Genomic DNA, 12,157 nt, shown 5'->3' on the forward strand with positions numbered 1-12,157 from the left:
GGGATAGGGACCATTATAGTCTGTGTGCTTGGGGATAATAGGTACTGCTCTTTGGCACCCCCACGATACTATCTCCCCGAGGAGCAAGTGGGATCATGGCAAAGGGTAGGTGCAATGTGTGCACTCCCACTGCACATGGGGAAGTTGCTAGGGGAGAGAAGGGATTTTGTCTCCTGAAGAGATTGCAAAACTCTTCCAGGGCTTAGGAGGCTTCTGTCCATCACCAGTACTGCTTGGTGGTTGAATACCATAGACTGTCCCTAATATAGCATTGTTTTTAGTCCATGAAAGAAGGGTTCTATGGAGTTCTGGCTCTGCATGGGACAAGCATGGCTGGCTCTTATGCTTCTGTTATTATCATAGCTCTTTCAAATCCCATTCATCTTATACTCAACACACTCCTGACTATCAGACTTCAGAGGGGTAGCCGTGTTAGTCTGGATCTGTAAAAGCAGCGAAGATTCCTGTGGCACCTTATAGACTAACAGATGTATTAGAGCATGAACTTTCGTGGGTGAATACCCACTTCATCGGATGCATGTAGTGGAAATTTTCAGAGGCAGGTATAAATATGCAAGCAAGAATCAGGCTAGGGATAACGAGGTTAGTTCAATCAGGGAGGATGAGGCCCTCTTCTAGCCACCCTGGACACACCACATGATCCATTGTCTACAGCCAAACACTGAGGTACAACCGCATTTGCTCCAATCCCTCAGACAGAGACCAGCACCTACAAGATCTTCACCAAGCATTCTCAAAACTATGATACCCACATGAGGAAATAAGGAAACAGATCACCAGAGCCAGATGTGTACCCAGAAGCCTCCTGCTGCAAGACAAGCCCAAGAAAGAAACCAGCAGAACTCCACTGGCCATCACATACTGTCCTCAGCTAAAACCTCTCCAACGCATCATCACTGATCTACAACCCATCCTGGACAACGATCCCTCACTTTCACAGGACTTGGGAGGCAGGCCAGTCCTCGCCCACAGACAACCCGCCAACGGGAAGCATATTCTCACCAGCAACTACACACCCCACCATAGTAACTCTAACTCAGGAACCAATCCATGCAACAAACCTCGATGCCAACTCTGCCCACATATCTACACCAGTGACACCATCACAGGACCTAACCAGATCAGCCACACCATCACTGGTTCATTCACCTGCACGTCCACCAATGTAATACGCCATTATGTGCCGGCAATGCCCCTCTGCTATGTACATCGGTCAAACTGGACAGTCCCTACGTAAAAGGATAAATGGACACAAATCAGATATTAGGAATGGCAATATACAAAAACCTGTAGGGAACACTTCAACCTCCCTGGACACAAAAAAGCAGATTTTAAGGTAGCCATCCTGCAGCAAAAAAACTTCAGGACCAGACTTCAAAGAGAAACTGCAGCGCTTCAGTTCATTTGCAAATTTGACACCATCAGCTCAGGATTAAACAAAGACTGTGACTGGCTCGCCAGCTACAAAAGCAGTTTCTCCTCCCTTGGTGTTCACATCTCAACTGCTAGAAGCGGGCCTCATCCTCCCTGATTGAACTAATCTCGTTATCCCTAGCCTGATTCTTGCTTGCATATTTATATCTGCCTCTGGAAATTTCCACTACATGCATCCGACGAAGCAGGTATTCACCCACGAAAGTTCATGCTCTAATACATCTGTTAGTCTATAAGGTGCCACAGGACTCTTTGCTGCTTTTACTGACTATCAAAGGTAAAGGGGACTTCTGCTCGGAAAGGTGACTACGTAAAATAAAAATAGCACTTTTAAAGATGCATCTTCTCCCTCTCTGTCTGACAAGTTGTACTACTACCAATGAAGTGGGTCCAGTAGAGCTGTGGCATTGATCAGCCTGGTTTCTTTCCCCCCGCCTCCTCCCCACCCTACACAAATAACAGCAGCAAAATTAACATCTGAAACCTCATTGCAGAATCTTCATTGTTGGTAATATATGAAGTGGAGACAACTTCCCTTAAGTCAATACCAGGTTTAGCATGGCATGTCAGCATGACTTACACTGATAATAATGGTGTATATTTCATATTTTACCTTTGAAATATGACCTTTCATCCAGGAAGGTCTCTAAGCACCTCAAAAACAGAATGAGGCACATGGGGCCAAATCCTGTGCCCACTGAAGTAATGACAAAACTCTCCTTGGTTTCAGTGTGATGAATATTTGGCCTGTGTTCTAATGGTCTGAGTGCAAAAAGCACAACTTCTGCATTGTAAAATGGTCTCATTTTGTGACCCTGGGCAAATCACTTAATCTTTCTGTCACAGTTTCCTCATCTGTGAAATAATAGGTGTAGTAGCACTTCCCTGCCTCACAGGGGTATTGGGAGGATTCATTAATTGAGGTTTAGAAAGCACTTTGAAGATGGAAAGTGCTACATGCTAAATGTTATTTCCAAGAGACAGGTCACATGATTTCACTGGGGGTTTTGCCTAAATAAGGGATGCAGATTTTGGACCTATACATAGGAAATGCAATCATTTCTGGGTGAATCATGGTGACTGGAAGTGAAGGTGAAAATCCATATTCAACTGAAAACCAGTCCAGGTATACGTAAATTGTAATTTATAGCATTACAAATAGAAACGGTAAAGAAATGGATGTGTGGTTTATATGGGTACAGTTGTTGGACTTGACAAGGTATTGTTTATGTACATGTAACATCTGGAAAATATTTCAAATTGGTCACACAAGGGAAAACAAACTTAATTAGAAAATCTTGTTTTTACTTGTAATCGTAACTGATTAGATAAAAAATATGTGTAACTCCAAGATGCCAGTTTTATAATCGCTTCTCTGAGCTTAAGCTTGCTTCAGAGTAATGAATAGTGGCCTCCCTTCCTGCTGCCCATTGCTCCTTGGTTCCCAGTTCTCCTAACTGAGCATGTTTACGAGTAATGATGGATTGTCTGATCATGCTGAAGCTGTTGCACTCTGGCTGGATTTCAATCAATCCAGGGATAACCTCTGCAGTACCCAGCGAGCCTTCCTGGTTTTTACACACAAGAAATCCCCTTCTGTGTCTCTTCTTAATTTAGAAGACTGATCTGACTGTAGTGATGTAACTGAGCCTTCAGTGCTAAATAGGCTTTGCATAGTACATGTAGCGCAGTCACCGCATTATTTGTTTGGGGAAATGTTCTTATCCAGTATTTTATTAAAGAAGACTTTCAACTTAAAAATCACACTTCTGGTTAGAAACATTATACATCCTGTAATCACAGGTAACCCCCAAGATTACTATATCTGAGAAAAAATAATGACATTTGTATTACAGTAGAACCTTGAGGGGCTAACAGAGATTAGGGCCCATTGTGCTAGGTGCTGTACAAACAGGTAAGATGCACAGAGAAATTAAGCGAATTGGAGAAGGTCACACTTGAAGTCTGTGACAGAGCTGGAAATTGAACCTAGAACTCTTAAATTCCAGTGCCTTAGCAGCAATTCTTAAGATCTCCCCTGAAAGCTGTATTCCAGTGAGGAAAATTATTTCTATTTATTTAATGAAGCACATTATGTATAGTCAGTTTCACTGTTTCCCCTGTAGAGTCAGTAGGTTTTTAGTTTCTCCCTTGTTATAAAGGCCTGTCTGAATTACAACAGGTGAGCAGAAGATCCTCTATAAAAATTATTTTAAAGGAATTAGAAAAGAATCAGAGCATCCTATTTAACTGGTGCTAGAAACTGGAATATGTGACAGGTACTCACTTGAAAAAAAAATTAAATTGACTCTCTCTTTTGAAGTAACTTCTCGTGGTTAATAGGAAAGTGATTGATTTAGTTTTCTTTGTAAGTGGTTAATTTTAATTAATTAACCACTGAAATAGTAGTGTTTGAAATTCAGAGGAAATGTAATTAACACAAAAAAAAATTTGTATATATTTTCATTGCAGTTGCAGCTAGAAAAGCAGAAGGGAGAAATTCTCGGGGTTGTGATTGTGGAATCAGGATGGGGATCCATCCTACCCACAGTTATCCTGGCTAACATGATGAATGGAGGCCCTGCAGCTCGTTCAGGGAAACTAAGCATTGGAGACCAGATTATGTCTATTAATGGAACCAGTTTAGTTGGTCTTCCTCTTGCAACATGCCAAGGGATTATAAAGGTACCCAACACTTATATCTGTATACATGCATGTTTGTAGAGTATGAGCCTGCAGAGCTGAGATTGTGTCTTTGTAAAGTGCCCTGCAAATGTCTGACACTTATATGTGTAATAACAATCATTCATGTTGTACTGGTGCAAGATAGACGCAGACATTCCAGGCCTTTCCTTTGAGCAGATTTTAGTAGGGACAAGTGAGTTAAGATTATGTAAGGAAGAAGAGCTGCAAGACTATTTCACAAAGACTAAATAGAGCCAGACCATGCTGCACATATCTCCTAGAGAGGACCACATGTGGACCTCTACACTTACCAATGTGAGGGAAACTCCGCTGTATCCATAACACTATCCATCCTACAAACTATGCAGAAGACTTTCATTTGGAGTCCAGTGTCCATGCAAGTGGAAGGAGTGGTGGACTGGAGGGAGGAGTTGGCAGGTCGTGAGATGAATCAAGTGGATGCACTCTGTCTTCCCCGTAACCGCAGGAAGGTTCCCCAGAGAAGATGCAATCCAAGGTCGTATTATTTTTGGCCACTGTTGCTAGTACAGATTCATATCCACCAGGGTTCGTAGCAGCTGCCAGCTATTGATGACAGCTTGCATTGTGCCATGTAATTCTGATCAGAGCAAGTCGAATTGACCTGGTGCTTAAAGCTCTCATAGACTTTAAGGTCAGAAGGGGCCACCATGACCATCTAGTCTGACCTCCTTCACCCTGCAGGCCACAGAACTTCACCCGCCCACTCCTGTAATTTGCCCATAATCTGGCTGAATTACTGAAATCCTCAAATCTTGATTTTAATAATCCACCATTTATTCTACTTCAGATCAGCAAGTGACCCATGTCCCAATGCTGAAGAGGAAGGCAAAAAAAACTGCAGGGCCTCTGCCATTGTGACCTGGGGAAAAATTCCTTCTTGACCCCAAATAGGGCAGGGGTTAGACCCTGAGCAAGTGGCGAGACCCACCAGCCAGACACCTGGGAAAGAATACTCTGTGGTAACTCAGAGCCTTCCCCATCTAGTGTCCCATCATTGGCCATTGGAGATATTTGCTAATAGCAGTTATGGATGAGCTATGTTCCATAGTTTCAAAACTGAGCTTGCTAAATTTATGGAGTAGGCAATCTCATCGTAGAGTCCCCAGGCTCCTCATTACTCTTATTAAAAACTGAGGCAAAGTATTTATTTATATATTCATTTAATCCCCATCATCAGTTCTTAGAGGTCCCACTTCTTTCCTTGTTTTCTTTTTATTTATATGGCTAAAGAACTTTTTAACATTGGCTTTAATTTCCTTTGCAAGGTCCAACTCTGCCTGGCTTTTAGCAGTTCTAACTTTTCTTCTATACTTTCTGATCTATGTGAGTTAGTTTTCCTCACTGACCCCTCCCATCTTCCATTCCTTGTAGACTTTCTGCTTTCTCTTAATAACCTATTTGAGGTGCTTGTTCATCCAGTTTGGTCTGCAACCTTCCATATGAATTTTTCTTCTTGCTCGGGATGCAGGCTTCAGATAGTTTATGCAACTTTGACTTAAAGTAATTCCAAGCCTCCTCCACATTCAGATCCTTGAGTTCTTCAGTTGACTTCCCTAACTGATTTTCTCAATTTTTTTCAAGTTTGCCCTTTTGAAATGGGGGGCCCTAGTTGCAGACCTAATTTTGTTTATCCTTGCATTTAGTTTAAACTGAATTAACTCCTGATCACTCAAACCAAGGCTGTCCTCTACAGCCAGTTCTTCTATGAGGTCCTTTCTACTTATCAACACTAAATCTAAAATGGCATCACTTCTTGTTGGTTCGGTGACTGTTTAGTGAAGAAATCTGTCCGATGTCACATCCAGGAATATTTGGGTCCTACCATTATTAGTAGCACTTCTCCTCCAATGTATAACCGGGAAATTTAACATAAGAATGCCCAGTCAGATCAGTTGTCCATATAGCCTAGTGTCCTGTCTTCCGACAAGGGCCAGTGCCAGATGTTTTGAACAGAATAGGGAAATTTATCAAGTGATCTACTACCTGTCATCCAGTCCCAGATTCTGGCAGTTAAAGGTTTAAGGACACCCAGAGCATGGGGTTGAATCCCTGTACGCTTGGCTACTTGACATTGATAGACTTATCCTCCATGAATTTATCTAATTCAGTTATACTTTTGGCCTTCACAGCATTTCCAGCAACGAATTCCACAGGTTGGCTGTGCACTGTGTGAAGAAGTACTTCATGTTTGTTATTGGGTGACCCCTGGTTCTTGTGTTAAGTGAAAGGATAAATAACACTTCCTGTTCACTTTCTCCACACCATTCATGATTTGAGAGACCTATATCAAATCGACCCTTAGTCATCTCTTTTCTAAGATGAACAGTCCCAGTTTTTTAAATCTCTCCTCATATGAAAGCTGTTCTGTACCCTTATAATTTTTGTTGCCCTTCTCTGTACTTTTTCCAATTCTAATATATCTATTTTGAAATGGGGCTACCAGAACTGCATGTAGTATTCAAGGTATGGGCATACCAGGGATTTATATCATAGCATTATGATATTTACTGTCTTATTGTCTATCACTGTCCTAGCTTTTTTGACTGCTGCTGCACATTGAGCAGATGTTTTCAGAGAACTATCCACAATGACTCCAAGATCTCTTTCTTGAGTGGTAACAGCTAATTTAGACCCCATCATTTTGTATATATAGTTGGGATTATGTTTTCCGATGTGCTTTATTTTGCATTTATCAGCACTGCATTTCATCTGCCATTTTGTTCCCAGTCACCCAGTTTTGTGAGATCCCTTTGTAACTCTTCACAGTCAGCTTTGGACTTAACTATCTTAAGTCATTTTTTATTGTCTGCAAACTTTGCCACCTCACTGTTTACCCCTTTTTCCAGATCTTTTATGAATATGTTGAACAGCACTAGTCTCGGTACAGATCCCTGGGGGACACCGTTCTTCATCTCTCTCCACTGTGAAAACTGACAGTTTATTCCTACCCTTTCTTTCCTATCTTTTAACCAGTTACTGATCCATGAGAGGACCTTCCCTCTTATCCCATGACTGCTTACTTTGCCTAGGAGCCTTTGGGTTGGGACCTTGTCAGAGGCTTTTTGAAAGTCCCAGTACACTGTACCCACCGGATCACCCTTGTCCACATGCTTGTTGACGCCCTCAGAGAATTCTAATAGATTGGTGAGGCATGATTTCCCTTTACAAAAGCCATGTTAAGTCTTCCCCAACATATTGTTAATCTGTGTGTCTGATAATTCTGTTCTTTACTTATAATTTCAACCAATTTGCCTGGTACCTAAGTTAGGCTTACTGGCCTGTAATTGTCAGGATCACCTCTGGAGACTTTTTTAAAAAAAACAGTGGTTTTGTTGTTGTGTGCTTCCTTGCTTGCTGTGTGCCTGCTTTATTGAAGTTTATAGTGTGGTCTATTTTGGGGGATGTGTGCTGAGCCTAGTAGCCTGCAAGGCTGAGAGCTTCCACATGAGGTTCTAGCCTGCCATTCTTTGATCCCTGATCCTTTTCGGATCCCTTTGTCATAAGCAACCAGAGGAGCTAGCGAACAAGAGCAGGAAACAGGAGTTTTCAGAGGGGCTTTAGAGACTGAGCATGACAGCCAGTTACACCTAATAAACATTCTCTAAATTTAGGCCAACACCCCCTTCCCTTCCCCCCTCCCCCACAAAAAGGAAAAGAAAACACACACACAACCCTGCAAGAGTAAAAATCATGCCGGCAGAAGTCCAGCCCCAGAGTGGGAGCTAGCCAGTTTGTTGCACTGAATGCAGCATGTATAATTACCTGCTTTATGGTCAGGTGGCGTATGTGTGCATTTGGTGCAAGCAGCTCATGGCCCCCAGAGATTGAGTACGGGCTCTTGAGAACAGAGTGGCTGAACTGGAGGAGCGAAGGGAGACAGAGAGATACATAGAAGAGACTTTCTGGGATACAATAGAGCGGTCCCATCCCCCATCTGACAGCCTCTGTGCTGTTGAGGAGGATGAAAGTCTGGGAAAAAGAACATCAAGCTGAAGTGGAGGGAAACAATCCCATAGTTGGGACCCTCCTTCCGGATGATGCCATGGTACCTACCCTCTCACACTGAGTATACCTCTTTGGGCGAGGGGACCCCTGTTACTATGAAGAGAGAGGTAATACAAATGGGGGAATTAATTATTAGAAACATAGTTGGTTAGTAAATGACTGGGAGAACAGCATGGTGAATTGCCTGCCGGGCGCAAAGGTTGTGGTCCTCTCAAGGTATCAAGACAGATTTATGTGCAGTGCTTGGCAGGAGCCAGTGGTCATGGTACACATAGGTATGCATGACATAGGGAAATGTAGGAGAGAAAGATCCTGGAAGCCAAATTTAGGCTGCTACATAAAAGATTAAAGTCTAGGAGCTCCACGGTAGCATTCTCTGAAATGCTTCCAGCTATGCGCAGGGCCAGTTAGACGGGTAGAACTGCAGGGTCTCAATGTGTGGATGAGATGTTCGGGGGAGGGATTTAGGTTTGTTAGGAACTGGGGTACCTTTTGGGAAAGGAGGTGCCTATAGAGGGAGGATGGGCTCCACCTAAACCAAAATGGAACCAGGTTACTGGCATGTATACTTAAAAGCTCATAGAGGAGTTTTTAAATTAAGGGCTGGGGAAAAGCCAACAGGGGTAGGAGAATCCGTGGTTCGCAAAGACACGTCTCTTAGGGGGAGGATTTATTAAAGGGGATACTCTATGTCCTAGTAAAGAGGAGAAGAGAGAAGTTAATAAAGTACAGGTGGGAAATTAATAGAAAAAGTCCAACAAAAGAGAGTCCCATTCAATTACACCACATGAAGGTAAACAACTAAATATTGACAAATTGTATAAGTGCTTGTTTTCTAGAATGCTAGAATTATTGCTAGAATAAATGCTAGAATTCTTAAGTACTGAGATGGGTGAAGTTGAGTGCCTGGTATTACATGATGATGTTGGTAATTAGTCTGCCATGATCACAAAATTCCCAGTAGTGGTATTTAATTAAAAATACTGAAAAGATCTCTATCCATATCCACATCAGATCCAGGGGATTTGTAGCAGATTCTAAGCACTATCCCAGTGCAACCTCTGTTATGTTTCTTCCCTAAAGTGATTTTGACCCACACGTATGCCATTTTATCCATTCCATCACTTCTAATTTCTTTACAGTCTACCTTGTCATTAATGCACAGTGCTGTTCCACCACCTTTTTCTTTACTTCTGTCTTTCCTGAATAGGACATACCTTCAATACCTGTGTTCCGGCCATGACTACTATTCTACCGTATTTTTGTTATCCCTATATCCTGCACCAGTAGTTCTAGTTCCTTCATTTTGTTACCCAGGCTCCTTGCATTGCTGTACAGACATCTTAGTTGTTTTTGCTTAGCTTCACCCAGATTCTTCGCCTGATTAGGTATAGTCGTTTTACTGCCAGTTAAGCCTACCTAACTTACTGTCAGTGATGTTGGCACTGCCTTTCCTCTTGTTGTCCATTCTCCTACACTCTGTTGTTCCTTTATCCACTGCTGTATCCTCTTTTATTTGATTTTCCTCCCGGTTAATGTTAAAATCAGGTGTGAAGATTACATGAGCATCTCCCAACGATCTCCCCCGAATTCCTAGTTTAAAGTTCTTTTAATCAGTCAACCTCCATCCCAGAAGTCTCCAAACTTCGGATCTTCTCTTCCATCGGCCCTACCAGTCGGCATGTCATGAAAATGAAACATCTTTTAGGTACCCTCTCCATAACATCCTGTAGCTTCCACTCATCTTTATTGGGAGTCAATCAGAACTACAGCCCACAGTATTGCTAATGCTGTTGGATGTGGTTCGGCGTTAATGATGGTTGGAAAATTCGCAATAATTCATTAGAGCAGAGAAGGCCTTGGCCTCACTACCCCATTTGTAAAATGGAGATTACAGTATCTTAGACACATTGAAGCTGCATCCTTTAACGATTATGAAGGGCTGTGAGATCATTGGATTGAAGGAGCTATCTATATGAGAGTGCACTGTTATTGTTGGTAAGGTTTTAGGATGGTCAGCTGGACTAAGAGTTCAGAAAGAGTCCCTGACTTCTTTCCTCACGATCAATAGGATAATTTTAATTTAGAGTGGCAGAATGTTCCTTCATATGGGCAGTCCTATGTTAGTTGCAGCTGCAAGCGGGGAGGGGTACAGGGTTTCAAGCTCAGCTACTTCATATACTTCCAGTGAGCACCACTTTAGAACCACTTCAGAAAATGCTAACATTTGGGATTTTTTCAGGGTCTTAAGAACCAGACGCAGGTGAAACTGAACATTGTCAGCTGTCCTCCTGTTACAACCGTCCTCATAAAACGACCAGACCTGAAATACCAGCTGGGCTTCAGTGTACAGAATGGAATTGTAAGTTTGTACTTTAATTGTTATGGCTTTTATGTGGAAACATGTTAAAAAGCTAAATAACTGGAGTATTTAAAAAAAAAACAAATTGTGTGCTTTGTGTGCACTTTGAACCTTTTGAGCTTCCTGGTTTATAAAGTAGCCTTGCAAAGCAGTATATGCAGAGGCAGAATGTTACATCTGTATGTTGTGGAGATAAGTGTGTGTGTGTATGTAATGTTGTTCGTTGTAGGACTTACTCAAATGCAAGTAAATGTTTGATTTTTAGGAGATTGGATGTCCTAGCATCTGTCTAGCAGAAGGAACAGATGGGAGGGTGAGAGAAGTAAAGCAGCAGTCAAGGACGTGACAGGCTGTTGATGTGGGGCATGCAGTGCAGTTAGGCTGTGCCAGTTGTTGAGGTCAGTGAGACCTGAATTCACAAGCATAAGTCCCATCCCTGAAGTATTCATTGCTGCTGATGGGCTTGAAGAGAAGGGGCTGTTCATAGCCAGTGAAAATTTGTGTAGAGCCTGTAGGTGTGCTTGAGTCATAATCACTCATTAACTAAGACCATCATGCCATCAGGATCTCTGTTTTCTGAGAAAATTCAGTTTGTCTGATCTGTACCCATATTTCACAAACACAGGGCCTCTATTTTTGCATTTTGATCCCTTGATTTACCAAATCTTCTTATTAAATCTACTGTTCATCAACATCCTTAAATCTACCACCCCTTTGTGCTTCCTCTGATGGACTATATGCCATATCCTTCACTTAGCTCTATGTACGATGTGGTGCTATGCCCGGTAAAACCTTTTCATTAGCAATATAACTTTAAATGTTGTTTGCAACGTCTGGGGTGCTTCCTCATTCTAGGAATAAGGAATATTCTAATTACATTGTAAATAAAAGGAGAAGCATTGAATGGCAAGTTTTAGAGATTGTGCCCAATGTGCATGCAGTGGAACTTGCTTACATTGGAGCCTTTGGAGAAAAGGGTTAATTTTCAGAGGAGTTTCACAATAAATAGAGCATCCATTATTTAAAAGAGGGAGCTGGGAATATGCCTGCTTCTCATCTTCCATCCACCCTGCCAGTATGATAGCTTTTTGCCTACAACTGCCACTTTTACTCTGTGGTTTAGCCATGGTGGTGGGCTTTTTGATCCTCTTAACGGCTTGTTTTATTTAAGGTGTACATTTAATTTGAGCCTCTGTTATGGTGTTTTTAAATAGTTTCCATGCAGCTTGCAGGCATTTGACTCTTGTGACTGTTCTTTTTAATTTCTGTTTAACTAGCCTCCTCATTTTTGTGTAGTTCCCCCTTTTGAAGTTAAATGCTACTTGTGGTAGGCTTCTTTGGTATTTTCTCCCCTACAGGGATGTTACATTTAAATTACATTATGGTCACTAGTACTAGGTGGTTCAGCTGTCTTCACCTCTTGGAGCAGATCATATGATCTATTTAGGATCAAGTCAGGAAATACCTCTCCCCTTGTGGGTCCAGGACTAGCTGCTTCAAGAAGCACACATTAATGTACCCAGTCTATCTGGAAATAGTTGAAATCCCCCATTATTATCATTTTTTTTTTGTTTTTGTAGCCTTTCTAATCTCTCTGAGTATTTCACA

General features: G+C 41.9%; 1 protein-coding gene across 6 annotated transcripts in view; it reads left to right on the plus strand.

Moving 5' to 3' along the window:
* APBA2 (amyloid beta precursor protein binding family A member 2) overlaps positions 1-12,157 on the plus strand; it is a 236,861-nt gene that overhangs the window by 210,821 nt on the left and 13,883 nt on the right. For all 6 annotated transcript variants that reach the window (XM_073303675.1, XM_073303676.1, XM_073303674.1 and 3 more), the window contains 2 exons: positions 3,928-4,140; positions 10,430-10,549. In XM_073303675.1, the coding sequence (XP_073159776.1) occupies positions 3,928-4,140; positions 10,430-10,549 (333 nt within the window). The remainder of the gene's footprint in view (positions 1-3,927; positions 4,141-10,429; positions 10,550-12,157) is intronic.

Source organism: Lepidochelys kempii, chromosome 10 (genome assembly GCF_965140265.1).
Source record: "Lepidochelys kempii isolate rLepKem1 chromosome 10, rLepKem1.hap2, whole genome shotgun sequence".
NCBI classification, from domain to species: Eukaryota; Metazoa; Chordata; order Testudines; family Cheloniidae; genus Lepidochelys; species Lepidochelys kempii.